The sequence below is a fragment of the Penicillium pulvis genome, assembly GCF_028828015.1.
Source record: "Penicillium pulvis strain IBT 33274 chromosome Unknown contig_5_segment0_segment0, whole genome shotgun sequence".
Classification (NCBI taxonomy): Eukaryota; Fungi; Ascomycota; class Eurotiomycetes; order Eurotiales; family Aspergillaceae; genus Penicillium; species Penicillium pulvis.
The window spans coordinates 3,120,940-3,147,316 of record NW_026643078.1 but is presented as its reverse complement, the minus strand read 5'-3'; the positions used below and the strand labels follow the sequence as shown (position 1 = coordinate 3,147,316).

Here is a 26,377-nt window from a genome sequence, read left to right as displayed (position 1 = left end):
AGCTTATCGGCGCCAGTGAACGGAGCGGTAGAACGCTCTTCTTTTCGCTAGAATGGGCTCAATGGTAGCAGCCTCCCGATGAACATCTCTTTTCATTTCTCTTTAACATATTGATGGGATGAAATTCATTACAGTAGATTGTACTCATTCCTACCAGCACCTTACCGCCATTAGGGATAGGAAATGAAGAGTTGAAATGTCCAGACAATACGTCATGCATGATGTGGTGCGAACAAGCAAATCGTATTTTCAGACATCGCTATACTGCCTTCCTGCCAGCAGGACAAACACCAATAATTTCCGTGATGCGCTGCCCCAGAGAACATTGGTTGAGAAACAGAATTGCAACACACAGAAAAGAAACTACCTCACAGCTGCACCACTCAAAAGACACGACGCGCCCTTTCCGCATGCAATTCCCAGTAAAGGGTCTTGTCTCCCTCAGAAAGCTCACAAAAGACATTGAAAGCCTGGGCCTTGATTGACTTTTCCACCTCGTGAACGGTGTTCCGACGCATAACGAGCTTTGGTAAGCCGCCACCACCGGGGTGACGGGATATCTCCTGCTCAATGTCGTCCCGCTTCTTCTTTTCAGCCTCGAGAGCATCTTCCAGGCCGATCACCTCCCACAGCGCATCGGAGAGCTTGTTGGTTGCCTTGGAGGCGATATCTCGATTTCTCAATCCCTCCAATGCTAATACCTTCAAGGTTATAGCATTGGTGGACTCCCGCGGCGGGGTTGTTGGAGGCGTCACTATATTAAAATGAGTATTTTCGTTTGAGATGAAAGGCGCGGACTTGAGTGACGTACTCTTGCGCTTGTGGCGAAGCTCATAATGATGCAGTTGCGATCAGAGTAACAGAGATGGAATGGCCATTCATTGTGACTTCATTTACCCCTATATAGCTCCCTAGATATACTTCACTTCTCTCTCAGTTAATGTTCTATTGTATTGAAGGTTAATGTTCACTATAAGCAGGTTTAGGCAAGGGCGCTAGATTGTATCAAAAGTAGTATTTTTAGGCAACGAGAGCCCTTGTGGTACGGAAATGTCTCTACCCTATAGGCTGCCAGCCCTGGAGTCAAAGCTAGAACTTATTACTACGCGTAGTGCAACAAAAGCGTAATAATAATATGTATAGGGATTCAAATTTTTGGGTATCGAAAGTAAAAAATCATAAGTAATCCAACCGAGTCTAACAAGCCACTGAGGCTTCTATCCGTCCAATTAATATCTCCTAGTCGTCAACATGGTATGTAGAAGCCCAACAGCCTCACTACCTCCAGGCAGTAGCTTAAGGCAGAAGCTGGCCCTTAGCGGTTGCGAGACAGGAAAGACGCAATAAGGACAGCCACGGTAGCAATGCACGCAAGGAACATGAATGCGCAGTCAGCTTCAGCGCGCTTGCACCGGGACTTGATTGTAGACCACCCGTCGGAGCCCAAACTTCCGTCGCGACAAACTTTATCATTCCCCTTGCCCTTACATCCACCACTGATCAAAGGGTTGTCCCAAGTCGTGCCGTTGTCCGGGTGGGAGCAGTCGGCGCCCTTAAGAGCCACGGCATAAACCTGCAGTGCGTTAGTGTTATTTCAGATTGGGATTGATGGATATAAACTTACAATACCGGCTGCCAAGAGAGCAACAGCTGCTACTCCATCCAGCACCCAGATGATAATACCGCTCAAGCTGTCAACGAATAGAGCGACTATACCGACGAGCGCAACGAGAACACCGAGGGCTCCTGTGAAAGCTGCGTAGCCAGTCTGGGATGGCACACTGCCATAGTATTGTTGTCTGGCGAGGGTGATAGAAAGACCGAGGACAATGACGCTGAAGACGAGCTGGGGGCTGTTAGTTTGGTTTCATCTTCAAGGGGAGTAAGCACAACTCACCTGGAAGCCACGAGCAATAGATGTACCGAGCTTCATATTGAAGGTAGTAAATTTTTAAATGGTTTCAAAAAGGTGTGATGTAGAGGTACTGAGGGGAGAAAAAACCAAACACAAGAGCAGGGGCTGACAAGCTTTTTATCACTGACGACCTACTAGAAAGCGGTCTCAAAATTTTGCTGTTACCGAGTCAATTGTTGCCCGATCATGCTAGAGCCGCACTAATGAGCAGGGATAGCGGGATGGCACTAAATTAGCACGAAACGGGCTCCATTCTGGGGCCAATTGGGGCCAAAAGCTATGCACTTGTCTACTAGTTCGGAAAATTTCTTCGCTGATCCACTTAGAGTTATGGTATGGAAGAGCACTCCTGCATCATCTCGTGCCAGCGCATGCATGTTAAAGTTTTGTCTACTCCTGTATTTTCGGGTGAAGTTCAGGTGTCGGAGCCTTGTGCTTGAGCCGCACCCGTGTGATCTTCATTCAAGTCTGTTTACCAACCTCGGAACCAAGTCGCAACGCACTCCGTATCTTCTCAAAATTTATCAAATTGCGAAGTCCATCCTGGTAAAAGTATTTTTTGGTCTCTTTCTTTTTTTTGTGGAAATGTATGAATATAGACAGCTTTAAGGGTCTGAGTCAGGGAAGCCAAGCACAGCCCAGGGGCCGAAGCGCCCCGCAATCGCACCCGAAACGCTTGGCGCCAGTGTGCGATGTTTCCAATGGGAAAATGCTCCGGCGATCCAACTTTTGTCCAATCGTGCATTTCGACTATTAATAGAGGTGATTGCTCACTTCGATCTTCATCAGATTCATTCCTTTGCGACCGTGCGTATTTCGTTTTGCGAGCCGCAAGACTGACCGCTATTGCTACTTCTACACGTGAAGGGGCTAAAATTAGAAAATTTGCTATGCAACAATTTGACTCATTGAGTCGTTACGGCTTGTTTACCTAATTTCTACAAGTCCTTGACCACGACATGCAAAAAAATCAATAGTCTGCTTGGTCTTGTCACTGGCGCTCTAACTTCTGTATTACTCAATCTTGATTGGTTTAGTAAAGGGGAAAGGAAATGAGGTGGATACCGACCTAAGCACTGTATCGGAAGAAGACCGGATTATTGTATTTTGCGGCCGATGTTTGTAAAGCTGAGTGTATAGAGCGACTTGGTCGGCGCTAAGGCCCACGGCTGATGGTCACCTGAGAGAGAGGGGTTTTGGGTATCTCTACCCATGCACCTGCTGGGACACTCGTCCTGCCCGAGTAAGCCTCACTGTGTGCCTTCTCCAATAATCATGAATTCATCATCTTTTGATGGCACAAACTCGGGGACTCAAGTGGGGACCAATCAAGGAGTGATCAATATCTTATCGGGTTCGTGTTATGGAGCCTTACTAAAGCCGAATCATGATTATTGACAACCCTTTTAGGCCAAGACCGAGGAGAAACCCCACAACAAAGGACAGACCATGGTTCGCATCGCCTCGTATTAGCCAATGAGGGTATCACTGACTATATAGGCAGAGGTGCTTCGTTCACTGGCATTCCCGCAAATGCTAGATCGGAGGGACAATATTGAGCCGTGTCATACGAACACCTGCCATTGGATTCTGGAGCTGGAAAAGTACAAGTCCTGGAGGAGCCAGTCCTGCGGTCTGCTGTGGATTAAGGGCAAACCGGGAGCGGGGAAATCAACATTGATGGCTTTCCTCCACGATAGACTGAAGACGTTGCGAGACGAAAGTCAGGGCATTCGGCTCGACTTTTTTTTTACCGCTCGGGGCACAGAGATGCAACGCACACCACTAGGGATGTTCAGATCATTGCTGAACCAGATTTTTGAACGCGATACGACCGTGCGCTCTCAGGTGCGCAGGACCTATGAACAACGGTGTAGGCAGTTCGGATTTGGTGAACTTAAATGGGAATGGCCGCGATCGGTGCTAGAAGAGCTACTAACAGGTGCCATCCTGGAATCGGCTATTCGGCAGCCTGTGAATATTTTTGTGGATGCTCTAGATGAGGCTGGGGCTGAGTCTGCTCAGCAGCTAGCAACATACTTTCATCGGCTGATTGATCGCGCGGCAACAAAGAATTCAGCCGTTCAAATTTGCATCTCATGTCGACACTATCCTATCATAGGAAATGCTCAGGCTATAGAGATATGTGTCGAAGATCACAATCATAAAGACATTGCCGCATACATCAATGACACCCTTGCTGACACGGAGCTCGATGATGATCCTAGTCAGGGGAAGAGAGAGTTACTAAGGCAATTATTCCAGCAAGCCAATATGGTGTTCCAATGGGCTCATCTCATGATGCCTCTAGTCAAAAGGAAGATGCTAGAAGGAGAGTCGTTCGATGACATTCGTCGCTGGCTACGCGAAATCCCAACCGGATTAGAAGACGTCTATACCTACATTTTGAGCAAAGTGATAGAGGTCGCCAACCGGGAGCAATCATTTCTACTGTTTCAATGGATATGCCTCGCCGAACGACCCCTTACTGTGACAGAAATGCGGTATGCCTTGACGGCTAGTAATGCTAGAGTTATCACTGGCGCCCCAAGAAGATTGGAGAATTTCGACGGTTTTGTTGAAAGCAACGAACGCATGAAGCGAAGAATCAAGACCCTCTCGGGTGGACTGACTGAGGTAGTCCTGAATGGACAATCAGATGAGACCGTACAGGTGGTACACCAGTCGGTCAACGATTTCTTGCGCGCCAAAGGACTACGGCTTTTACACCCTCATCTTCCCGGTACCACGTCATTGACGGACGGCGACAAGATTCTTTTTCAATGCCAGGCAACTCTATACCGATCATGCATGGTTTATTTAGCAACAGCAGACTTGCCACAAATGGTTCAAACCGGTCGTTCAAAGAGGAAAAAGAAAATAATCCGGAACCTCCCATTCCTTGAATACGCCACTGTCAACCTCTTCATACATGCAGAAAAAGCCGCTGGCTCTCGAGCGGATGCAGTGCAGAACGAATTAGTTATGCTACAGCGAGTGATACGTGGATGGATTCAGAGTTACCACGTCGTGGCTCGATATGACATAGCATGTCCAGCTTTTAACGGCACGACTCTCTTACATATCGCTGCAGCTACCAATCTCGTTGATCTCATAGACTCCATGTTATCCAACGGTGAATCCAACGGTGAAGATTTATCGAGAGAAGACGAGAATGGAAGGACGGCATTTCATTTAGCAGCACGGTGGGGTCATATACCAGCGGGCAAAATACTCCTGGAGAAAGGAGCAGACTGCGAGGCCAGATACGGAAATGGCATAACCCCGTTAGTCGAGGCGGCAAGCCGTGGTAATGTGCGATTCCTTGAGTGGCTTCTGCATGAGGGAGCGAGCCTCGAAAGCACAATGAATAAAGCGGCAGGCGCCCTGCAAGTAGCTGCGGTGAGAGGTCAGCAGAGCGTGGTCAAATTGTTGATTGGAGCTGGAGCAAAGGTCAATGCAAAAGGTGGTGAATTCGGGAATGCCCTCCAGGCCGCTGCATATGAAGGATCCACTGAAATAGTTCAGATGTTACTTGACGCCCAGGCGGACGTCAATGCTCAGGGTGGTATATATCACAATGCCCTCCAGGCCGCTACATGTGAAGGATCCACTGAAATAGTTCTGATGTTACTTGACGCTCAGGCCGACGTCAATGCTCAGGGCGGTCCATATGGCAATGCACTCCAGGCCGCTGCATATAGAGGATCCACTGAGATAGTGCGAGCTCTACTTGATGCTCAAGCGGACGTCAATGCTCGAGGTGGTGAGTATGGCAATGCACTCCAGGCCGCTGCATATAGAGGATCCACTGAGATAGTGCGAGCTCTACTTGATGCTCAAGCGGACGTCAATGCTCGAGGTGGTGAGTATGGCAGTGCTCTCCAGGCCGCTGCCGCTTCGTCCCAAAAAGAGCCATATATAGTTCAGATGCTACTTGACGCTGAGGCCAACGTTAATGCCCAGGGTGGCAAATATGGCAATGCTCTCCAAGCTGCTGTATATCATAGATCCACTGAGATAGTGCGAATGCTACTTGACGCTCGGGTTGACGTCAATGCCCGCGGTGGACTGTATGGATCAGGGATTTCGGCGGCAATTTACACACACCATCTTGATATGGTCCAGAATCTACTCAACGCTGGCGCAGATGTATCGCTTGCAGATGAACTCGGTCAGACCCCTTTACATGTTGCGTCGTTCATGAATCAGCTCAACATACTCAATCGATTTCCACTGCTTGCCTCGACTGTCAACGTCCGGGATAAGCTATCACGAACCCCTCTCCATTTAGCTGTCCACCTCGGGCACAATGAATTAGCTTTGAGGCTTCTCGATCTTGGTGCCGATCCTAACATCCTGGATGGCTATGGCAGAAACATTTTGGACTGGGCACAAGGAAACCACAGACTGACGCAACAAATCCGCTACCATTTCCCTCAGACAATCCTCACCCCTGCTGAAACACAAAACATGAGTCTCCGTCGATCAGTCTCTCAAACAGCAGGTCTTCTTCTCCATTCTAGACTATACTCTCCAGGGCCTCTTTTGCGGCAACTAGGTCGCTTTCTCTTGTTTCTCGGCGAATCGAGCAATGCGCGCTATCTTTTCCAGCTACATGTGCTCCGGATATCACGTTCTCCGACTGACATATGGGAGATTCAATGTGATATTTGTAGAAACGCCATCTATGGCTCTCACTTTGTGTGCAAAACCTGTGCTCATGTTGACCTTTGCCGGGCCTGTGAGCCTGTATTGCTTCCAAATCAACGGCATCAAACATTCGAAGTGCCTGATGTGTCTGAAGATGAGCTGGAGCCCACTGGAATTTTATCAGAACACTTCCGTTCCCTTTTGAGGGATCTCGTAAGCGAATACTCTGCACCAAACAGCCATACAATGGAGAAGGAATCATCGCATGACTCGGGTTCTTGTCCGCCGCTAAAAAGGACAAGGCTTGTCTGAATAACCATTTTTGACCAAACAATGTTCGGGGCTTCATTGGTTATGTCAGGGTATTGGTACTTTTAGTTTTTATCAGATGCAATTTTCACGTTCACCTTTCTGGCTTACTATGATAGGAGCACGACTGGGTTTATGAAGAGATGACGTACGCTGAGCTATAAGATCTTGTGGTTTTGGAGAAACAAACAGGATCCTGTGGTTTGCTCGACATGAAAAGCTTGTGTTATTGCCTGTCCATCGAAACATCATGGCATGTATTATTTATGCGTACGATGCTGTGATATTATGGCACGATCTCATCATCCGAACATTATTTTAACATTCTAGTGCGACTTGGCATATGCTTAAAAGCGGTGGACCATGCATTCCCTCTAACGAACCTCTATGGGACGCAGCGGAGCTGTCGGGGCTAAGAGTGCCCTGTTCGGGAAGAAACCCGACGAGAAGTGGGTCACTTTGTCGCGGAGGCCATTAACGACGACTTGGTAAATGATAGATACTGAGACAAATAGATATTTGACTTCACGAGACTTGAAAATGAATGGATCCCAGGAGATGAGGTGTTTAATTGTTTGAACGCGCCTGAAGGATAGAAGTGTGGATTTTAGCAGGGGGCAAGTGAGCACTAGAAAGTTAGGCTTGTCTGACTTGACTCATCCCGATGGCAGCTTTGACCTCGCATTTTTGACAGTCTAATCTCCCGCCCCATATTGACTCTACCATAGACAAGAAACATGACTCATTCCTCGTATAGAACCCCTTTTCAACATAACTTTCCTGTCATCGCAATTCAACTTACAGCGTATGGCGACGGTCATTTTACAGAACAAAATGTCTACACCAACCCCATCTCCACTCCAATTCCGCATTCTCCCCGCAACAGAAGATGATTGCCACGAGCTAGCAAAAATAGAAGCAACAGCTCTAGACAACGTCAAGAAAGAACCACAGAATGCCCTTTGGGGAATAACCATCGGTCCACCAACAGAAGAAAGCATAGCCTTCCGCACCAAGAACTTCATCGACACTCTACAGAAAGGATCAACCAAAATCTGGAAAGCAGTTGTACCCGACGAAGCCTCACCAAGCGGCGAAAAAATAGTCGCATGCGCTCTTTGGTGCTTCTATCACCAGCCTGAGAAGATCGCTGATTGGAAGGATACTACCGATTGGCCTTCGACTGCGAATGTGGAGGCTTGTAATGAGCTTATTGGGGAGCTTAATATGTTGAAGAAGAGGCATATGGATGAGAAGTGTTATGGTCGTATGTACTCTACTAGACTTTAGATTGTGTTTGATGACAGATGCTAATCATGGGGTTATAGTTCTGAGAGTGCTTTGCACACTTCCTGAGTATCGAGGTTGTGGTATTGCCTCCGCGCTTATTAGGGTTGGGCTTGATTATGGGGTTCAGGAGGGGCTGAAGCTGTTTTGGCTCCATGGGTCTGCCGATGGGCAGGGTCTTTATAGGAAGTTTGGGTTTGTGGATGTTGAGGCGTTGGAGAGGGATACTGCGAAATATGGGGGTTCTGGGAAGACAAATGTCATGGGTATGAGATTGGTTGTTGAATGAGTGGCTCGCATTACTTAGTAAGATGGACAAGAGAAGGAAAGCATCACGTCAGCCTGTAATAAGAAATAGATGAAATAATTGAGATGAAGATCAACTTGCCAAAATGACTGCTGAAAGGACATGACTAGACAAAGGAACAAATTCATGACATGACATAGCTAGGATCACAGTGTGAGATTAGATAAGAGACTAAGACTTCTCCTGTCCATTACCATCCTCACCATTACCATCCTCACCATTATCATCCTCACCATTACCATCCTCCACATAAGCCTTGTGATCTCCATTTTCAGCCTTAGAAGGTGTCGTAGACTCAGTCTCCGTAGCCGCACCCTCATCATCCCCATTCTCGGTCTTTTCCGGCTTAGCCCGCTGAAGCTTAGGAGGCCGCCTCTCCAAAACCGACTTCCCCTTCGGCCTACCATTTCCATTCTCAGCTCCAGATTCCTCCGCAACAGTCGAAGCAACAGTCGAAGCCCTCCTCGATCGAGCATTCGCCCTCTTGATCATCCGATTATGATAATCCTCCTGCTCGAGCTCCGGATCTTCATGCAGAATACGCCGAGCGGCTTCACGTCCAACAACGGGTAATCTATCGACGCCGTGGACTCCATTTGGCACGAGCTTCGGGTCTAGAAGGCCTGCTTGCACTAGCACGCTTGCTTGGTCCCAGTACACATGCTCTGAGGATAGGCGGCCGCCTCGCAAGCTGACTATACTGACCAGGATGATTTCGATACGCTTTTCCGTTGGTGGGATACCGGGGAGCATCCATGGGATTTCTGAGGTGTGATGGAATGAGATGTAGAGTTCATCTACGATCCTGTCGGCGCCTGTCGTGCGGGATAGAAGACGGATTCGCATAGAGGTGGGTAATTTGCCGAGGAAGTACTGTTCGTAGAAGCGGCGTAGAGCCTGTGTGCCGATTCCTCCGCTTAGTGTCGAGCTATAGGTAACCGCCGGAGTTCGGTGCTTGACGTATGCATCCATTGTATTGTTCAAGTTGGAAGCGAAGAATTTATCTGGATTTGGTTAGTTTTCGTCGCGCATGTAGCTGCAGATTAAGGTGCACATACTCTCCTGGTGCTCCTCCCACCGTTTCTCCAGATCCACATGCCGGGAGAATCCCTTGCGCACGACCTTGATTGTCCGCGTCCAGGCGAGGTCTGCGGCTAAGTGATTGAACTCTTCCATATCGTTCTCTGCGAAGCCTGGTTGTGCGGAATCGTAGGTGAAAGTTGGGTATGCCAATTGAAGGCGTTCGCCTGTTCCAATACCCGGGTTGACTGGTCGTGTCGCGCGACGTTTCTTACCCTGAATTCCAAGTGCAGTCGGGGTGGTCGTAACCTGCACGCTATTACCGGCGAGATGAACCAGGGTCTCTAGTCCGAGGGGGAAACGGCAGCGAGTATCGGGAATGACGGTTGGGTAGTAGGCAACTAGACAGCAGAGCCTGCTGCAGTTCTGTCCCTTCATGTAGTAGTCGAGACAATAGCTGGCGGCTTCTCCGAATGCTATTGACCGTTAGCTTGGCAGTTAAAGTTGTCGTAGTACATGAAGGCTTTACCGATCACTCCATAGTTCTCGCCCACGCCGAGTCCCTCTTTGACACTTCGTAGTCGGGCCTCATAGTCCTTGCCGCCCTCGTTCAGTGGTAAATAGACAACATCATATCCCTCTTCCTGCCAATTCTTGATCGTCTCGAGGTCAAATTCACCGGTCTCGGCCGTAATACAGAGTCGCGCATTGTTGTCGCCATTGTTGTATAAGAGGCCGTTACTCAGGCCGGGTGCGTTGATTGAAATGCTCGCCATGTTGTTTAGTTCGGTCGAAGCTGTGTTTATTTACTGCGATGCGCTTCGCAGGATTCAATATAGCGCGGTCGGTAGCTTAGAGCTTCAAATTTACAAGAATCAAATTGCGCAAATGAAAGCAAAATCAGGAAGAGGTTTCCAGTCTCTGGGCTGTTAATCTGACAAGGAAGCTGAGGTGGTGCGATCAAATGACGGATAACGGCACTACGTCATGGGCGTGTGTCAGATTTGCCACGACGTCATTGTAGACGCAATGCCATGGAACGAGCCAGGACGGATAGATTAATCCCCCAAATTCAGTAATTTTGGGCAATTATCCAGGGGCGAGGCCCGGACAGGATGAAGAGCCACGGTAAGAGATTTGTTCACCTAGTGCAGGTGGCAGATTCGGTGAGAGTGCATATGTATGGTTTCTATGCGAATTCTAGATCTTGAGTTTAAATGTTCAAGATTAGTGCTTGATGCTTATGGACGAGGACTGATAGAGAATTTTTTTGATTAAGATCTTCAAGATATTCGCATTCCATGGTTTTGTCTGGTAATTTTTTTACTGTCAACAAGGATATTCAATGTGTTCTGCACTGTTGGGATGTGGATATGTATCCGTGCATCCATGGATGCGCTTTTCTCCAATGCAAAGCAATTTCGAAGTCACGGGGCCTATGTGCAGAGTCTGCAGCTTCCAAAATTCAAGTTTTCATGATCGAGGATTTTTCCGGAGATTCCGAACATTTGAAGTCCCCAGGTCTTCCCGAGGTCGCGAGAACTTTGGAAGCTTTTGTCCTTTCTAAGACACGGTCGCGGGTGAACTCCACTACGGCTTCCCACGTCATCTGTCAATGGAATTTTGCGACCGTGGAACTCTCGTGTAGCAACATTTCTATTAGAACTCAAAATAATGCAAGTCTCATTGGCCCAAGTTTAAACTTTCTACGGTATCTGAGTAGCTTGCCACTAACCTCTAACCTGACCAATGGATCTTAAGCTTGGACAAACAACCATATATATATGAGGGAAGGGTATAGCTAGCTAGTTTAAGCTTCAGAGCTCTCAGCCACAAAGCACTCTTCACACTGAAATTTGAAAAAGAAAATGGAATATTAATCGAATAATAAAAAGACAAATAACTTGACTGAAGACACCGAGGTAACTTTGAACGGGTCAGAGCTTCCTAGAACGGATCAGAAACTTCCACAGCAGGTCCACAACTTCCCCTCACATAAACCTCTTCACAACCTCGACACCTGTTCAACACAGAAATGTCCTTGGTTCAACACGTATCTGCCCTTGAGGGCATCGATCGTGAGCCTGAATCAGACGTTGGCGAAGATTTCCCGTCGATCCGTCGGAAAATCAGCTACGATGTTCTTCAACCGCCCACTCAGCCTGTTCCGGTCGTCGAGTCCGCTCCCGGCGTCCCAGCTTATAAGCATTCTGCACCACGAAGATTAGGTATGTTTAGCGCGAGAATCAGGAGGGACGTTAGCTGAAGTGTCTAGCCCAGGTCATATTTACGATTTTCGCGTGTTGGCTCGCGTCGGGAATTGTCTTCGGTTTTGCCGCGTTGAAGCCCGTTCTCGTCGAAGAAGGCGTTTATCATGATCAGTGTACTAAGGAGGAATTGAAGGATGGAGTAGAGTTGTGTAAACAACAGGATCTTAGGTATGTTCTTGTTTTGAGGCGTGTCGCTCCGGCTCTAACTTGCCTAGACTTAATCTGTTCTTCACCGTCGCGTCCATTACTGCCAATGTGTCCGCGCTCCCGGTTGGAACAATCCTCGATCGCTATGGATCACGTGTCTGTGGTTTTATCGGATGCTTTATCATGGCAGCTGGAAGTTTATTCATGGCTTCTTCGTTTCATCGACCGGGTGACGAGGGTCTTCTGCCTGGCAACTTCCTCTTGGCTCTCAGCGGAACTTTCATCTTCGTGCCATCATTTCAAATCGCCAATGCCTTCCCCCGGTATGCGGGTTCGATCGTCGCGTTGATTACCGGAGCATTTGATGCCTCTGCTGCTGTATTTTTGTTCTATCAAATGGCCTATGAGGCATCACGTCGGACCTTCACTCCTGACCAATTCTTCTTGGGATACCTGGTCGTCCCGGCGCTGATCTTCCTGGCCCTGCTTACATTCATGCCAAGTCGCGATTATGTTCCACAATACGAACTGGAAACCAAAATGGAATTGGCGGAGGACGCGACCCTCGACGTGCACTCGTCCGACGATGAAATTGAGAGCGATCGTGAGCTCCGCCGAGTGCGCAGTAAGCGTGCCGAGCGTCGGAAGCAAAAGGCGCGCAAGCTCCATGATATACTTGGCAGTAAAGATGAGATCCAGTCTCGCGCGGAGAGAGAGGAAGACCGCCAGCAGACCAGTCAGGTCTGGGGTGTATTGCATGGATTACCCGCTAGCAAGCAGATGACTACTCCGTGGTTCATCCTGATTACCCTCATGACGATTATACAAATGATCCGGATGAATTACTTCATCGCCACCATTCGAGCACAGTATGAGTACATGCTTGACTCGACTGAAGCAGCCGAGCAGATTAATACCTTCTTCGATGTCGCATTGCCGGTCGGTGGAGTCTTATTCACACCTTTCATTGGCTATTTGCTCGACCGCTTGAGTGTGCCTGCCCTCCTTGGGCTAATCGTGGCTTTCACTACGATCATCGGCGTGCTAAATTCGATACCGACATTATGGGCGGGCTATATGACAGTCGTGCTATTTGTTTTGTTGCGGCCATTGTATTATTCTGCCATGTCGTAAGTACTAATGAGCCTCTCCCCCGAACGCGTCCAGAACGCGTCCAAAACCGGTGCTAACAACCACAGTGACTACGCGACAAAAGTTTTTGGCTTCGCAACCTTCGGTCGTGTCTACGGAACTATCATCTGTCTATCCGGTCTCGCGAATTTCTCCCAGTATGGACTGGATGCCCTGACCCACCACACATTCCATGAAAACCCGATCCCGATCAACGCTTTCTTGACAGTCGCTGGTTTCGTAGTCGGGGTTGGCCTGGTGGGATTCGTCACTGTACAAGGTCACAGATTGAGTGCCCATGGAGAAGGTGATGAAGAAGAAAGGGAGCCATTGCTGGAGGAGGAAGAGGAAGATAGCGATGGATATGGATCTATTGGTGGTAATTAAAAGGCGACAGACCGCCATTTTTTTTTGTTTGCAGTGCTCAGCAATTAGCGACGTGAATAGAAATTGTATGGATGTTATCAAATAGATTATTTTTCGTGCCGAATAGACCCCTTGCATCCTCGTACCCCACCACAGTCACGATCGCGGAGCTGCTTATCACACAGCTCTTATCGGGGCTTGACGTTCACCTGCCGACAGGAACTTGTGTAACATTCATGGATCATGGAGGTCGGTATTTAAGTTCATGATGAGCTTCGGAGCTGTGTTTCTGACTTGAATGATGATTGGAAATGGTGATTGGGGGTGATTGGATGCTGCAGAACTTTTAGTGTCTCGCTATCGCTCCAGTAAGTATTCCGAGGATGAGGAATCCATCTTTGTCTAGAGCTTATCATTTCACTTCCCGCCACATGTCTTGCCTGGATTCCTTGCAATTGACAAGAAGGCCGACCGTGATACAATGTATTAGTAGAGTGTAAATGTCAATCTTTCCGTTGTGTCCCCGCTGTGTAGCTCCGGTATCGAAGCAATCCGGAGAGAAAGCTCCGCAATGTGGAGTCTTTATCGGTCTAGTTTCCCGACGGGAAAAGCACAGAAGAAGACAAAGTGGTTCACAGAAACGGTGGTCGGTCTCGTGATTGGTGAGATAAGGAGCTTATCATGGTTTCCCGATCACGGGATACTGTGGTTCCCCGCCGCCCTCGGTCAATGTAGGGAAAAGGTGTAATGTGGGAAAGGCTTTATGTACATCATAAATTAAATTCCAGCTCTTCTTCTTTTTTCTCTCCTACAAACCTCTCCCCTCATCTCTAACATCCCTGTTACCCCGACGTTGAAGGTGTTGGAGTTGCGCCCGCTTCCACTCCGTACGTCATCACCCCGGTAGCTCTAGCAATGGCGGCGTCTTGGTTTGCTCTTCGCAGCAGCCGTCAGCTGGTGCTGCGGTCGCGTGTGCGAGCTGGCCCTTCCCCAGTTGCACTCCGATCAGCTTCAATTGCACCATTGAACATCCGTCGTGGCCTACACACTCAGCAACCGGCCACCAAGCGCGGTGTCTATACTAGCTCCGTTGCCGCCCATGGCGACCCTCACCCGCAGGACATTTTCCAACCCCTCGATACATTCCCTCGTCGCCACATTGGCCCCTCACCCGATGCCGCAGCAGAGATGCTGGCTGTCCTTGATCCCCCGGCCGAGAGTTTGGATCAATTCGTCAAGCAGGTTCTGCCCGAGGATATCTTGTCCAAGAAGGACCTGAAGATCACCACCCCCCATGCCGATATCAAGCTTCACCGCTCCAGTGTGCAGGGCGGTCTGGGTGAGACCGACATGCTGAAGCTCCTGGATACCTACCGCAAGGATATTGATGTGTCTGGCAAGACCTACATTGGTACCGGTTACTACCCGACCATCGTTCCCCCGGTTATCCTCCGCAATGTCCTCGAGAACCCAGCTTGGTACACCAGCTACACTCCCTACCAGCCTGAGATCAGTCAAGGTCGCCTTGAGTCCCTCTTGAACTTCCAGACTCTCACTGCTGATCTTACTGGCCTGCCCTTCGCCAATGCATCCGTTCTGGACGAGGCTACTGCCGCCGCCGAGGCCATGACCATGTCTTTCGCGACCATGCCCGCTTCCAAGCAGAAGAAGGCCGAGAAGTCTTACGTTGTGTCCCACCTTTGCCACCCCCAGACCATTGCCGTGATGCAGTCGCGTGCCGAAGGATTTGGAATTAACCTTGTCATTGGAGATATCCTTGCCGATGACTTCAAGGTCGTCAAGGAGCAGGGTGACCACCTGATTGGTGTTTTGGCACAGTACCCCGACACTGAGGGTGGTGTCAATGACTTCCAGGCTCTCAGTGACTCCATTCACGGTCAGGGTGGTACTTTCAGCGTTGCCACCGACTTGCTGGCTTTGACCATCCTCAAGGCCCCCGGCGAGTTCGGTGCTGACATTGCTTTCGGTAGCGCCCAGCGATTGGGTGTCCCCATGGGCTTCGGTGGCCCCCACGCCGCTTTCTTCGCCTGTGCTGACAAGTATAAGCGTAAGGTTCCTGGTCGTGTCGTTGGTGTGTCCAAGGACCGTCTAGGAAACCGCGCTCTGCGTCTCGCTCTGCAGACCCGTGAGCAGCACATTCGTCGTGAGAAGGCCACTAGCAACATTTGCACTGCTCAGGCCCTGCTCGCCAACATGACTGCCATGTACACAATCTACCACGGCCCCGTTGGTCTCAAGTCCATTGCTCAGCGTATCATGTCCATGACCTCTCTTCTGCGCCAAAAGCTGGTCTCTCTCGGATACAACGTCCCCATTCGCTCCAACACCGAAGGTGAGGCTTTCTTCGACACCTTGGCCATTGAGCTGGAGAGCGCTTCCGAGGCTGATGCCCTTGTTGCTGCCGCCCGTGACGCGTCTCTATTCCTGCGTCGCCTTGGTGGCAACAAAGTTGGTCTCTCCCTTGACGAGACTGTTGGCCGTGAGGAGGTCAAGGATATCCTCAAGGTCTTCGCTACTCTCAAGTCCGCTGCCCCTGTTGATATCGAGGGTGCCCTTGATATCGCTCCCGTCCCTGCCGCTCTGGAGCGTACCTCGGCCTACTTGACCCACCCTGTCTTCAACAGCCACCACTCCGAGACTGAGATGCTTCGTTACATCCGCCACCTCGAGTCCAAGGATCTGTCTCTGGCCCACTCCATGATTCCTCTGGGATCCTGCACCATGAAGCTCAACGCTACTACCGAGATGATTCCTGTTTCCTGGCCTGAGTTCTCCAACATCCACCCCTTCATGCCCACCGACAAGGCTAAGGGTTACATCCGGATGATCGATGACTTGGAGGCACAGCTCGCCGATATCACCGGTATGGCTGAGGTCACTGTGCAGCCCAACTCTGGCGCACAGGGTGAATTCGCTGGTCTCCGCGTGATCAAGAAGTACCAGGAGGCTCAGGGTGATGCTAAGCGCAATGTTTGCCTGATCCCCGTCTCTGCTCACGGTACCAACCCTGCCAGTGCCGCTATGGCTGGTATGCGTGTTGTCACCATCAAGTGCGACACTAAGACTGGTAACTTGGATCTGGAAGATATGAAGGCCAAGTGCGAGAAGCACAAGGATGACCTCGCTGCCTTCATGATCACCTACCCCAGCACCTTTGGTGTCTTTGAGCCCGGTGCCAAGGAGGCTTGCCGCTTGGTTCACGAGCACGGTGGTCAGGTTTACATGGACGGAGCCAACATGAATGCTCAAATCGGCCTGTGCTCCCCCGGTGAGATCGGTGCCGACGTCTGCCACTTGAACCTCCACAAGACCTTCTGTATCCCCCACGGCGGTGGTGGTCCCGGTGTCGGTCCCATCGGTGTCGCCGCACACCTGGCTCCCTTCTTGCCTTCGCACCCCACCAGCGACTACCTTCAGGCCAAGCGTGGCGACAAGGCCTCTCCTCCCATCAGTGCCGCCCCCTGGGGTAGCGCCAGCATTCTTCCCATCACCTTCAACTACATCAACATGATGGGTGACCGTGGCCTCACCCATGCTACCAAGATCACCATCCTCAACGCCAACTACATCATGTCCCAGCTCAAGCCCCACTACCCCATCCTTTACACCAACGAGCACGGCCGCTGCGCCCACGAGTTCATCCTCGATGTGCGCGGCTTCAAGGAGACCTGCGGTATCGAGGCTATCGATATCGCCAAGCGTCTCCAGGACTACGGCTTCCACGCCCCTACCATGTCCTGGCCCGTCGCCAACACCCTCATGATCGAGCCCACTGAGTCCGAGAGCAAGGAGGAGCTTGACCGCTTCATCAATGCTCTGATCTCCATCCGTGCCGAGATCGCCGAGGTCGAGAGCGGCAAGCAGCCCCGCGAGGGCAACGTTCTGAAGAACTCCCCCCACACCCAGCGTGACCTCCTCACAACCGAGTGGGACCGCCCCTACACTCGTGAGCAGGCCGCTTACCCTCAATCCTGGTTGTTGGAGAAGAAGTTCTGGCCCTCTGTGACTCGTGTTGATGATGGTAAGCATTTTTAACCTTTTCTTCTATATAACAATGCTAATTATTTCACAGCTTTCGGTGACCAGAATCTGTTCTGCACTTGCGGCCCCGTCGATGAGACCGAATAGATTATATGATACCCCTGCGCTTATGCGCATTTGCGCGCGAGTTCTTTAACGACTCCGCGGTTACTTTCTGTGTATACATTCAACATTTTTTTGTACTGATGATGATGATTTTCTTTATTTGGTTTAGCCTAGATTTGACAATTGAACAAAATAATTATGATTCACTTCTTACAATCTTGTAGGGATATCGCGTGACCGCCAGAGTAACTCAATATGCGCGTGAAAAGTTAAAGAGAGAGCCATGGTGCTACATTACTATGTGAATATCAGTGACCGGAGCGCGACCATTGGACATCACGGTCCAGGTACTAGGTAAAGCGTAGTATTCGAATATCGGAGTAATTTTATCGAGTACATACTCTGGTGGTTCTCACTGATCCGTAGACTAATCTGGAATTTGAAGTCGATTCAGGAGTGATGCTCACTAAGCCGGCGCCTTTACCCAGTGTTGAAATGTTAGTGTATCTGGGTCTGGCTCCAACGAAGCTTTATCTTGCATTCTGATTTGAATCACTGAGAGCTGGTTTGGTCTTTAGTACTTGAGATAGCATTTTGTCTGAAATAAAGTCTCAACGCTGTGCTTAATGCGATTTGTGAAGTGTCGAACTAAAATTCGTGGGGTTTCAATTCAAGTCACCCTATCGACCAAATGTCCCTGTCCACTCTGGGTTCACTGTTCCAGATGAATCAAAAACCACTCCATAATGAAATATACTGGCGAGGAACGTAAGTAACGTAAGAAAAACGGCTTGTGAACCTTGGAATGAGTCGACTCGGAAGACCCGTCGTTGAAAAACCTTTGGAATAAACAAGGGCAAGGTATTTGCTACTTCCCAAAGCAAGACACAGAAACTAAAGCTCAGGCAGATCCGCAGCCATATCGGACTCCACATGCCAAAGATCAATCCAATCACGTAGGGGGTAAAGAGGAAGAATGAAATTAGCCCGAAGCATCCCAAAGAGTAGATTCGTTGCTTCGAGGAGATCATCCTTTGTAGTGGATGTGATCTTCCATCGATATGTCGCGTATGCGATATCACCCTCAGGAAGAGGTCTCGTACTAGAAAGTACAGAGGAAAATAGAGAATCAAATTAAACGTAACTGCGCAAGCGAAAACAAAAGCAATGAGTGCAATTCCGGGGCTTTCGAACGAATCCCCAAGCCAGTCGTAAAGCCAAGCTTGTAATGCGAGCAAGGCCGCATAGCAAAGCGTAAAATGTAGAGATATCGGAATGAATGCGATACGATCCAAAGCATCGGAAATCTTGTAACTGCGCCACGGAGGAAATGTATTTTCCGAGCTGTTGTCGAGGCTGAGAACCCGCACCAGCAGTATGAGAATTTCTCCACATATTATGGAGATGAAGAACATCATTGCCCAAGCCTGTGTCCAAGGAATTCCTTGCATCGACATGAGCTTTATGAGTTGGAATTGGCTCCCACCCAGGATCATTAGTATCCAACGGACAATTATCGACTGCTCGGCTGCCTTTAAGTCCCTTGCGCCCGATTCTCCATCAAAGCGTTCTTTCAGTTCGAACTTAATGTTCTGGAGCCACACTTTAGGATTCAAACTGAAGCCGAGAACGACGAAGACGAGAAACTGTACTACATCAAAAATGCAGACTATTGGCGAAGCGCGAATGTAAAAGCGGTGGTTTTTTGCTCTTATGCAAAGGACGTTCCCACATGGTTGGGTCATGGCTGTGAGTCCCAATGCAAGCAATGCAAACCATGCAACCTGCCATGTGACTTCCAAAGAAGAAGAGTCTGGAAATACTGTTAAAGATGATCGCCTAAAGAGCCTTCTCGTACTGGCTTACCCTCTGAACCACTCATGATTCGGATTGTGTTACTCTTGGTTGCAAAATGCTCGCTGAAATACTGAATTACTGCAGATTTATTCCTTTTTCTTCCCGAGACAACATCAAAATCACTTAGACGAGGCAGACTGTCACTGCCACGCTGGAGGTAGCCTCGTCAGCTCTCTGTCAAGGCCGTTCATGCATCAATGTTTGAATGGTTTGCACTGCCGATAAACACGTGCGATATCTAGCTCTATCAGTACCCCTCTTACAATACCTTACAAATACCAGCCCCACTAATTCAGTCTCTACGCGCGGATAAGGCTTAGATCTCATCCGCATGCGTATGATTGTATCCAGCAATACCCTATCGGAAGCAGCCGACCACCGGGTACAAATACACGGCCAACCCGCTGTCATTGCTAAGTTGATCCTCAAACTCAACACAACCCACCCGCACCAGCTGATACGACGGCCAGAACCGCCGTCAAATATAGAAGGGCCAACCGGGTGCTACCTTGTTCAGCGTCTTCTTGCCTTTTTTCCGACCTGCACGCGACGGATTCGCACATATATCAAGCGCTTTCTCCTCGACGACTTGTATTGATCTTTCGACCTCGTTTCCTGTTGTTATCGATCTGTCGATTTCTGATCTAGAAGCTCCAAGAACGTTTTTATTTTTTTAGATTCATATTAGACTTGGTTGAGGCCCAAGGGACCGATAGACGAACTTCTCCACTCATCTTTCTTCTGGGGCTGTTATACCAATCCTAAAATTGGACTACATCATGAAGCCCGAGTATGAGTTGACTCTGTATTTTGGCGCATTCATCCATCTTCCTCGGTTACCTGAGGGCCAATCTCGGGATAAACCAAAACCACAGTTAGTTCGAAACCATGGTCTGCTCTGGGTGTCTGCGAATGATGGTCGGATCGAGGGCTTTGACTGGGATGCTCAGCATTACACGACAGTTCAAGCATTGATGGCTCGCAAAGGTTGGGTGGATATCAATAATCCTGAGACCAATGGAAATAACATAGACGGAAAGCAGACCATGGTGAAGCTGGTCTCTACCAGCACAGACCAAAACGAGTTTTTCTTCCCTGGCTTCATTGGTAGGTTCACGCGTCTCTACACTTTTTTTTTTCACATCTAATCATTTCACCAGATACCCACATCCATGCTCCACAATATCCAAATTCTGGACTCTTCGGTTCGACTACCTTGCTAGACTGGCTAGAGGAGTACACATTCCCCATGGAATCATCATTCGGAACCCATGACAAAAAGGACTCCAGAGATCCTAAAGATACACCATCAAACAGCCTCCGCATCTACGACCAAGTCGTCGCGCGCACACTGTCCCACGGCACAACCTGCGCCTCATACTTCGCAACCATCCATATCGCTGCCACCAATGCTCTGGCCCGCCTCTGCTACAACAGAGGTCAGCGCGCCTTCATCGGCCGCGTTTGCATGGACAACCCGGATTTCTGCCCATCGTATTACCGCGACGACTCAGCTGAGGAATCTTTGACAGCTACTGAGGCGACAATTGAGTACATCCAAGCCATGGACCCAGAGGGCACCCTCGTGAAACCAATCGTCACACCCAGATTCGTACCAACATGCACACGCCCCTCACTCGAAAACCTAGGTAAACTCGCCGCATCATACACGCCACCCCTTCACATCCAAACACATATCTCCGAGAATATCAACGAAGTCGCACTCGTCAAGGAGCTATTCCCGGAATCGAGCAGCTATGCCGGTGTATACGACACATACAACCTGCTTACACCACGAACGATCCTCGCACATGCCGTGCACCTTACGGCAGATGAGCGAAGACTGATCCTTGAGCGCGATGCCAAGATCTCGCATTGTCCTGCTTCGAACTCTGCGCTCGGGTCTGGTATCGCGCCTGTCCGTACATTCCTTGACGAGGGAATGACCGTTGGTCTCGGCACGGATGTGAGTGGTGGGTATAGTCCCAGTATTCTTGAAGCGGCGAGACAGGCTTGTCTTGCGTCAAGATTGCTGGGCCACACCACTGCCTTTGCGAAGAAGGAGAACCACCACCAGTGCAATGGAAATGCTCAGGGCAAGGCGGGTGCAAAGGATGAGACTGGACGGGAGAAACTCTCCGTGGAAGAGAGTTTGTATCTGGCCACCCGTGGTGGAGCAGCTGTTATTGATATGGCCGATGATCTGGGTGGATTTGACGTGGGGATGATTTTCGATGCTCAGCTGATTCAGCTGGGTTGTGTTAGCCAGGAAAATCCAGAGACCCTGCTTGATGAGCGTGCCGGGAAGAATCTTGTCAGACCTGGCACCGTGAGCAATGTTGACATCTTTTCAACCGAAAAGTGGGAGGAGAGAGTTCATAAATGGGTTTGGGGTGGTGATGACCGAAATGTTAAGGCTGTATGGGTTGGGGGAAAGCTGGTTCATGAGCGGGATTAGGTTTTACAGACGAGTTTCCTTTGTATACATTTGATAATTTTCTCTTTCTATCAATATAAATTTCTAATATGGCATTTCTCTTAAGATCCCATCGCCTTGAAATCAAAGCACCTGCACCGGACTTGATCTCTTTTAACAGCCATACCGGTAATAAACTAATGGAAAGTAGCCCCGCCCATGGTTCCCCGAAAATCACAGTCCCGAAAACCTTTCGGAGTCCGAAGTTCCACAAAGTCAAATCGCACCAACTCCGAAGCAATTACCCGAAAGCTCCAAGCTGCCGAGTTCAAAGCTCTGAATGGACTGACATGCGAAAAGTATATTAACGTAGCAAAGGTACTATAACTAATGTGCGCTGAAATCCTACTGAATGTAGAAATCCCATGAAGGGGAGGCAATAAAACTAAAGATCGATATTTCAAGACAAAAAGAATCAAGCACATGTTCGTTTCGTAGATGACAAAGTTATCGACTACCTAGCTCTTCTGTGCGCTAGAAGGTTTTTATAGACAGCTAGCTTTGCTTAAACTCGGCAAAACCGCCCTTCAAAGATGTATCAAGACTCTTGTAGTAATTTGGAACACCACCAAAATAGACGAGAGGCTCCCGTACCTTGCCCGGGATATTTGTTCCCATGTACCACTGTAACAACAATTGTGAGAAGGTGGCAAGCATCGTACAAGGAAGAAAAACTCACCGAATCAGTCTCAGGTAGCAATGAAGAGTAGGCGAACTTGCGAATATCATTACCCCACAGCTGCTCTACGTCAGCTCCAGCCTCAATACGCCGTCGGCCTGTTTTCCGCATGTGTTCCATAACCCCAATGACAAAGTCACCCTGGTACTCCGCACAAGTCGGTCCGTTACACAGCGCGGTAGGTGCCTGAGGGCCATATGTGAAGAACATATTCGGGAAGCCTGAAACAGCCATACCAAGGTATGTCTTCGTTCCATCCTTCCACTTGTCAGCTAGACGCTGGCCATTCTTTCCCCTAATGTCCATCTGTAGGAGACCGCCAGTGACGGCATCAAAACCAGTCGCACAAACAACGTAATCAAAATCCCACTCTTTCTCCGTTGTCTTGATTCCGCGCTCGGTGACTTCGACAATTGGTGTGGACTTAACATCCACCAGTGAGGTGTTGGGTTGGTTAAAGATTTCATAAAATCCATTTTCAAGAGAGATACGCTTGCAGCCGAAGCCATGGGGCTGAACCTCGGGTGCAAGTAGATCCCGAAGACGGGGATCATGGATTCGTGGCCTAACCTTTGACTTCCAAAAGTCGTAGGCCTCTTTGTTTGCCTCTTTGGTGAACATCATATCTTGGTATGATGCAAGCCAAAAGTGAAAGTCCCCGTGCTTCCATAATTCTTCGTAGGTCTCCTTTCGCTTTTCTGGGGAGTCGCCAAAAGTGGACCGCGGTGTGAAATTGAAGTTGAATCCACCGTAGCTATCCCGGCGACCATTGAACAGATCTGGATAATCCTTTCTAGGAATACCCTGCTCTCCGTCTTTGAAATTGACTTGCCCCATAGGCAAGGCTAGATTCGGCGTTCGTTGAAACAGAACGAATTCACCTGCGACCTGACTAAGTTCCTGCGCGAGTTGAACTCCCGTCGACCCGGTGCCAATGACAGCAACCTTCTTCCCTTTGAGATCGGGCTCTTCCTTGGGCCAGTACGAAGGATGAATCCATGTACCTCGGAACTTGTCAATCCCTTTCCAGTTCGGGATGTGGCGCTTCGCAGAAAAACCAGTATTAAGCAAGAAGTACCTCGCGACAAACTTCTTTCCACTTGAGCTGGAGATACGCCAGACATTACTCTGCTCATAAAAGATAGCCTGGGAGATGAATGTGTTGAACTCGGTATCCCTTCTTAGATCCCATTTATCCGCCACGAAAGCGAAGTATTCGCGGAGCTCTTGACTGCCAGGAAAGCGTTGCTTCCAGGACCAGTCCTTCCAGAGTGCGGGATCAGAGAATTCGTAATGTGGCACTGTACTATCGACTCGGGCGCCGGGATAGCGATTCCAATACCAAACTCCGCCGAAGTCCGTGGCGGAGTCGACAAGCTTCACGTTGAATCCTTTCTCGCGGAGGTGTTTGAGCTGGTAGACGCCTCCAAAGCCTGCGCCTACGATGAGGGCATCGAGAATATCGTCGTCAGAGGTAGAACCCATTGCAGTGAATGGCAGGAACTAGAGAAGATTTAATGTGATTGAATAGGACACGAAAGCTTTCGGATGTTTTGACAGGATATCAGTTCTGGGTGCTACTTATATAGTGTTGTCCCTACGATCGGAGCTCCTGGATACTAGCCCCGAAACCTTGGAATGAATATTTCTGGGGTATTACTGGCCAGACTATCGGAACAGAATTACGGGGATATTGACAGGCTTCGGAAAATTGCATCACTAGATGAAAGTGTGCTTGTGACAAAACGCAGGTACTCTACGTATGCTTCGGACTTGCGTGTTGATGGGGCTAGAGTCTCCGAAAGCTAGTCCGAAGCCAAGATCTCCGCTTTTAACAATGCTTCAGGCTTGAAACAAAAACTTGTTCCAAGCTCTGGAAATTCTTTTTACCACAGCTATATACTATAGGAATACTGGCTGAACAACTGAAAGCGAGCTGCAAAGTTGATTTGGCGAAAATCTTGGAACGACTTCAGAACCGGATACAAGGCTGGGTAGCACGTTGAAATCCGAGCATTGAATGGTATGGCGGTCCAGATATATGTACAGAAATAATTATACATATTAATAGATTTGATCAGGATCCATCGATAGGGGTTGATAGTTTCTACAGTCATTCGACCGGGCCCCCCCAGGGTCAGAATCCAACTCCAACTGTGAGCCCGAAATTGAACCGCAGAATAGTTGATCCCAGATGGCATTGACGTCGTTGGTCAGTGACTCACCGGGAACCTCCGAAAGCTGAGCCTGTATCATGCCATCTAAGTCTCCCACGTCCGAGCCGTTATCCCAGCCCTGTGGCGTGCATAACGGAGATCGGGAGGGGGTAACAGGATGATCCTGGTGACGCATGGGGTTTAAATGACCAAAAAGGCCCTCCACCAACGCCTCTTGCTGTCTCAGATGACGGTAACGCCGTCTTTCAACAAATTGATTGCACGAATTGTGAAGATCTCGTATAATCAGGAGACTCCATCGTGCCAGCGCATCATTCTTTTGAAAGCGGTCTAGTAGCCTCAGTGCTGTCTCCATGGCATTAGCTAGAGGAAAGAGACGATCTAGATCCGCAAAATAGGCTATTCCCAGCACAAGAGCAGAGTTTAAGACTGAGTTAACAACATAAGGTAGTCGTTTTGGTATTTCATCGACGTCCAGTAAGCAACTTAGGAGGTCGACTGTCAATACGGCCGAGTTTACTGATGCATGCGCGAGCAGAGTATCAGCTGGCTGCCCTATTGGTGGATTATCATTACCGATGCTTGATGGCGGTGTATTCACCGTATCGGAGGCCAAGTGCCGTTCAACCAGATCGATCAAATAAGGGCGAGTCACCAACATGATTGTCCAGTAGTAAGCTGCTTTGATATGGCAGAGTCCAATGCTGAGCTTTCCCCTCCCACTTCCACTGCTCACATACTCCTCGGTGGGGATGTGATCTACTGTGTGGCCTTCTCTGAAATGACAAGCCCATTCCCGATGGTGTTTGCTGACATTTTGCAGTACAGCGGGAGACACCTCCTGCTTTGAGTAGACTTGGGACAGAATCTTCTCGAATATGAGACACAGGTCGGTTGAAGCTGAATACCCCTTTTGTGATGTGGTATCACGAGTCTCCGTAGTCGATGGGTGATGACCCAAGGTTGAGCTCAAAAAGAGATCCTGTACTCTCAACACCTTCCAGATGCGCTCGCGCTTGAAGCTCTCCATTGTTGGGAAAAGACCATTAATATCTGCTCGATGAATTCCCAAGGAGTAGGCAGCGCGGATAGCCAGTCCGAGATTCGTACTAGCCGCATGAGGACGTGCTGCATTTAGAAGATACGTAGTAATCAGGCAATGAATTTGGACTGTGGCAATGGTCGCTGTTTCCATGAAATTCAATGATGACAGATAACGAGCATAATTGAAGTACGCGGCTGTCACCTCATCACGGCTCTCAGGCCCACACTGGGCACCGATGGCAAGGACAAGAAAGTTGATGCAAGTGCTGGAATCGGTAGAGGGAGCTCGCTCTAGCCAGGGGATCATCTCTGTTATCAATTCTTCATACCCGAAGAGATCAAAGACATCGCTCGTCGCGCTTGCATACCACCGGAGGTAATAACGAGTATCGGGTATCGATGGTCGCGTGGGCTCCATGGACGTTTCGTTTCGGTTCACTGACTCTGCAGGGATATCGTCGACAAGGTCGTTCTCCGCGGATACGTCCTTGAAGTAGCCTGTCCCGAGTGTACCGTGAATGATCTTCCGTAAGCTTTGTACCACCGAAAGATTGGCGGATGGCCCCAAATATACATATGTTCCCTGAGGATCTCGAATCAATCTTGACATGTGAGATACCATGGAGCCAAGC

At 49.2% G+C, this 26,377-nt stretch overlaps 10 protein-coding genes across 10 annotated transcripts; 5 read left to right on the top strand and 5 right to left on the bottom strand.

The window, feature by feature from the left end:
• Nucleotides 1–383: 383 nt before the first annotated feature.
• N7503_007744 (uncharacterized protein) lies at nt 384–835 on the bottom strand (the record flags this gene model as incomplete). Its single annotated transcript, XM_057067291.1, has 2 exons — nt 384–701; nt 812–835. The coding sequence occupies 2 exons, from the start codon at nt 833–835 to the stop codon at nt 384–386; spliced, it is 342 nt and encodes a 113-aa protein (XP_056920972.1).
• Nucleotides 836–1,315: 480 nt separating this feature from the next.
• Nucleotides 1,316–1,933, bottom strand: N7503_007743 (MARVEL domain-containing protein; the record flags this gene model as incomplete). The annotated part of the gene is made up of 3 exons (XM_057067290.1): nt 1,316–1,573; nt 1,625–1,846; nt 1,898–1,933. The coding sequence occupies 3 exons, from the start codon at nt 1,931–1,933 to the stop codon at nt 1,316–1,318; spliced, it is 516 nt and encodes a 171-aa protein (XP_056920971.1).
• A 1,431-nt stretch (nt 1,934–3,364) lies between these two features.
• On the top strand, nt 3,365–6,880 carry N7503_007742 (uncharacterized protein; the record flags this gene model as incomplete). Its single annotated transcript, XM_057067289.1, has 2 exons — nt 3,365–3,367; nt 3,416–6,880. 2 exons carry the CDS (start codon nt 3,365–3,367, stop codon nt 6,878–6,880), a joined length of 3,468 nt encoding a protein of 1,155 aa, XP_056920970.1.
• Nucleotides 6,881–7,711: 831 nt separating this feature from the next.
• N7503_007741 (GNAT family N-acetyltransferase) lies at nt 7,712–8,453 on the top strand (the record flags this gene model as incomplete). Its single annotated transcript, XM_057067288.1, has 2 exons — nt 7,712–8,144; nt 8,206–8,453. The coding sequence occupies 2 exons, from the start codon at nt 7,712–7,714 to the stop codon at nt 8,451–8,453; spliced, it is 681 nt and encodes a 226-aa protein (XP_056920969.1).
• A 189-nt stretch (nt 8,454–8,642) lies between these two features.
• N7503_007740 (dienelactone hydrolase) lies at nt 8,643–10,267 on the bottom strand (the record flags this gene model as incomplete). Its single annotated transcript, XM_057067287.1, has 3 exons — nt 8,643–9,475; nt 9,530–9,967; nt 10,021–10,267. 3 exons carry the CDS (start codon nt 10,265–10,267, stop codon nt 8,643–8,645), a joined length of 1,518 nt encoding a protein of 505 aa, XP_056920968.1.
• A 1,162-nt stretch (nt 10,268–11,429) lies between these two features.
• On the top strand, nt 11,430–13,426 carry N7503_007739 (putative MFS transporter; the record flags this gene model as incomplete). Its single annotated transcript, XM_057067286.1, has 4 exons — nt 11,430–11,719; nt 11,767–11,929; nt 11,977–13,038; nt 13,108–13,426. Exons 1-4 carry the CDS (start codon nt 11,527–11,529, stop codon nt 13,424–13,426), a joined length of 1,737 nt encoding a protein of 578 aa, XP_056920967.1. The 5' UTR covers nt 11,430–11,526.
• An 894-nt stretch (nt 13,427–14,320) lies between these two features.
• Nucleotides 14,321–17,683, top strand: N7503_007738 (glycine decarboxylase subunit P; the record flags this gene model as incomplete). Its single annotated transcript, XM_057067285.1, has 2 exons — nt 14,321–17,447; nt 17,499–17,683. 2 exons carry the CDS (start codon nt 14,321–14,323, stop codon nt 17,552–17,554), a joined length of 3,183 nt encoding a protein of 1,060 aa, XP_056920966.1. The 3' UTR covers nt 17,555–17,683.
• Nucleotides 17,684–20,148: 2,465 nt separating this feature from the next.
• On the top strand, nt 20,149–21,827 carry N7503_007737 (uncharacterized protein; the record flags this gene model as incomplete). Its single annotated transcript, XM_057067284.1, has 2 exons — nt 20,149–20,476; nt 20,530–21,827. 2 exons carry the CDS (start codon nt 20,149–20,151, stop codon nt 21,825–21,827), a joined length of 1,626 nt encoding a protein of 541 aa, XP_056920965.1.
• A 513-nt stretch (nt 21,828–22,340) lies between these two features.
• On the bottom strand, nt 22,341–24,009 carry N7503_007736 (flavin-containing monooxygenase; the record flags this gene model as incomplete). The annotated part of the gene is made up of 2 exons (XM_057067283.1): nt 22,341–22,469; nt 22,525–24,009. The coding sequence occupies 2 exons, from the start codon at nt 24,007–24,009 to the stop codon at nt 22,341–22,343; spliced, it is 1,614 nt and encodes a 537-aa protein (XP_056920964.1).
• Nucleotides 24,010–24,588: 579 nt separating this feature from the next.
• Nucleotides 24,589–26,367, bottom strand: N7503_007735 (fungal specific transcription factor domain-containing protein; the record flags this gene model as incomplete). The annotated part of the gene is made up of 1 exon (XM_057067282.1): nt 24,589–26,367. One exon carries the CDS (start codon nt 26,365–26,367, stop codon nt 24,589–24,591), a length of 1,779 nt encoding a protein of 592 aa, XP_056920963.1.
• Between the last annotated feature and the right edge of the window lie 10 nt (nt 26,368–26,377).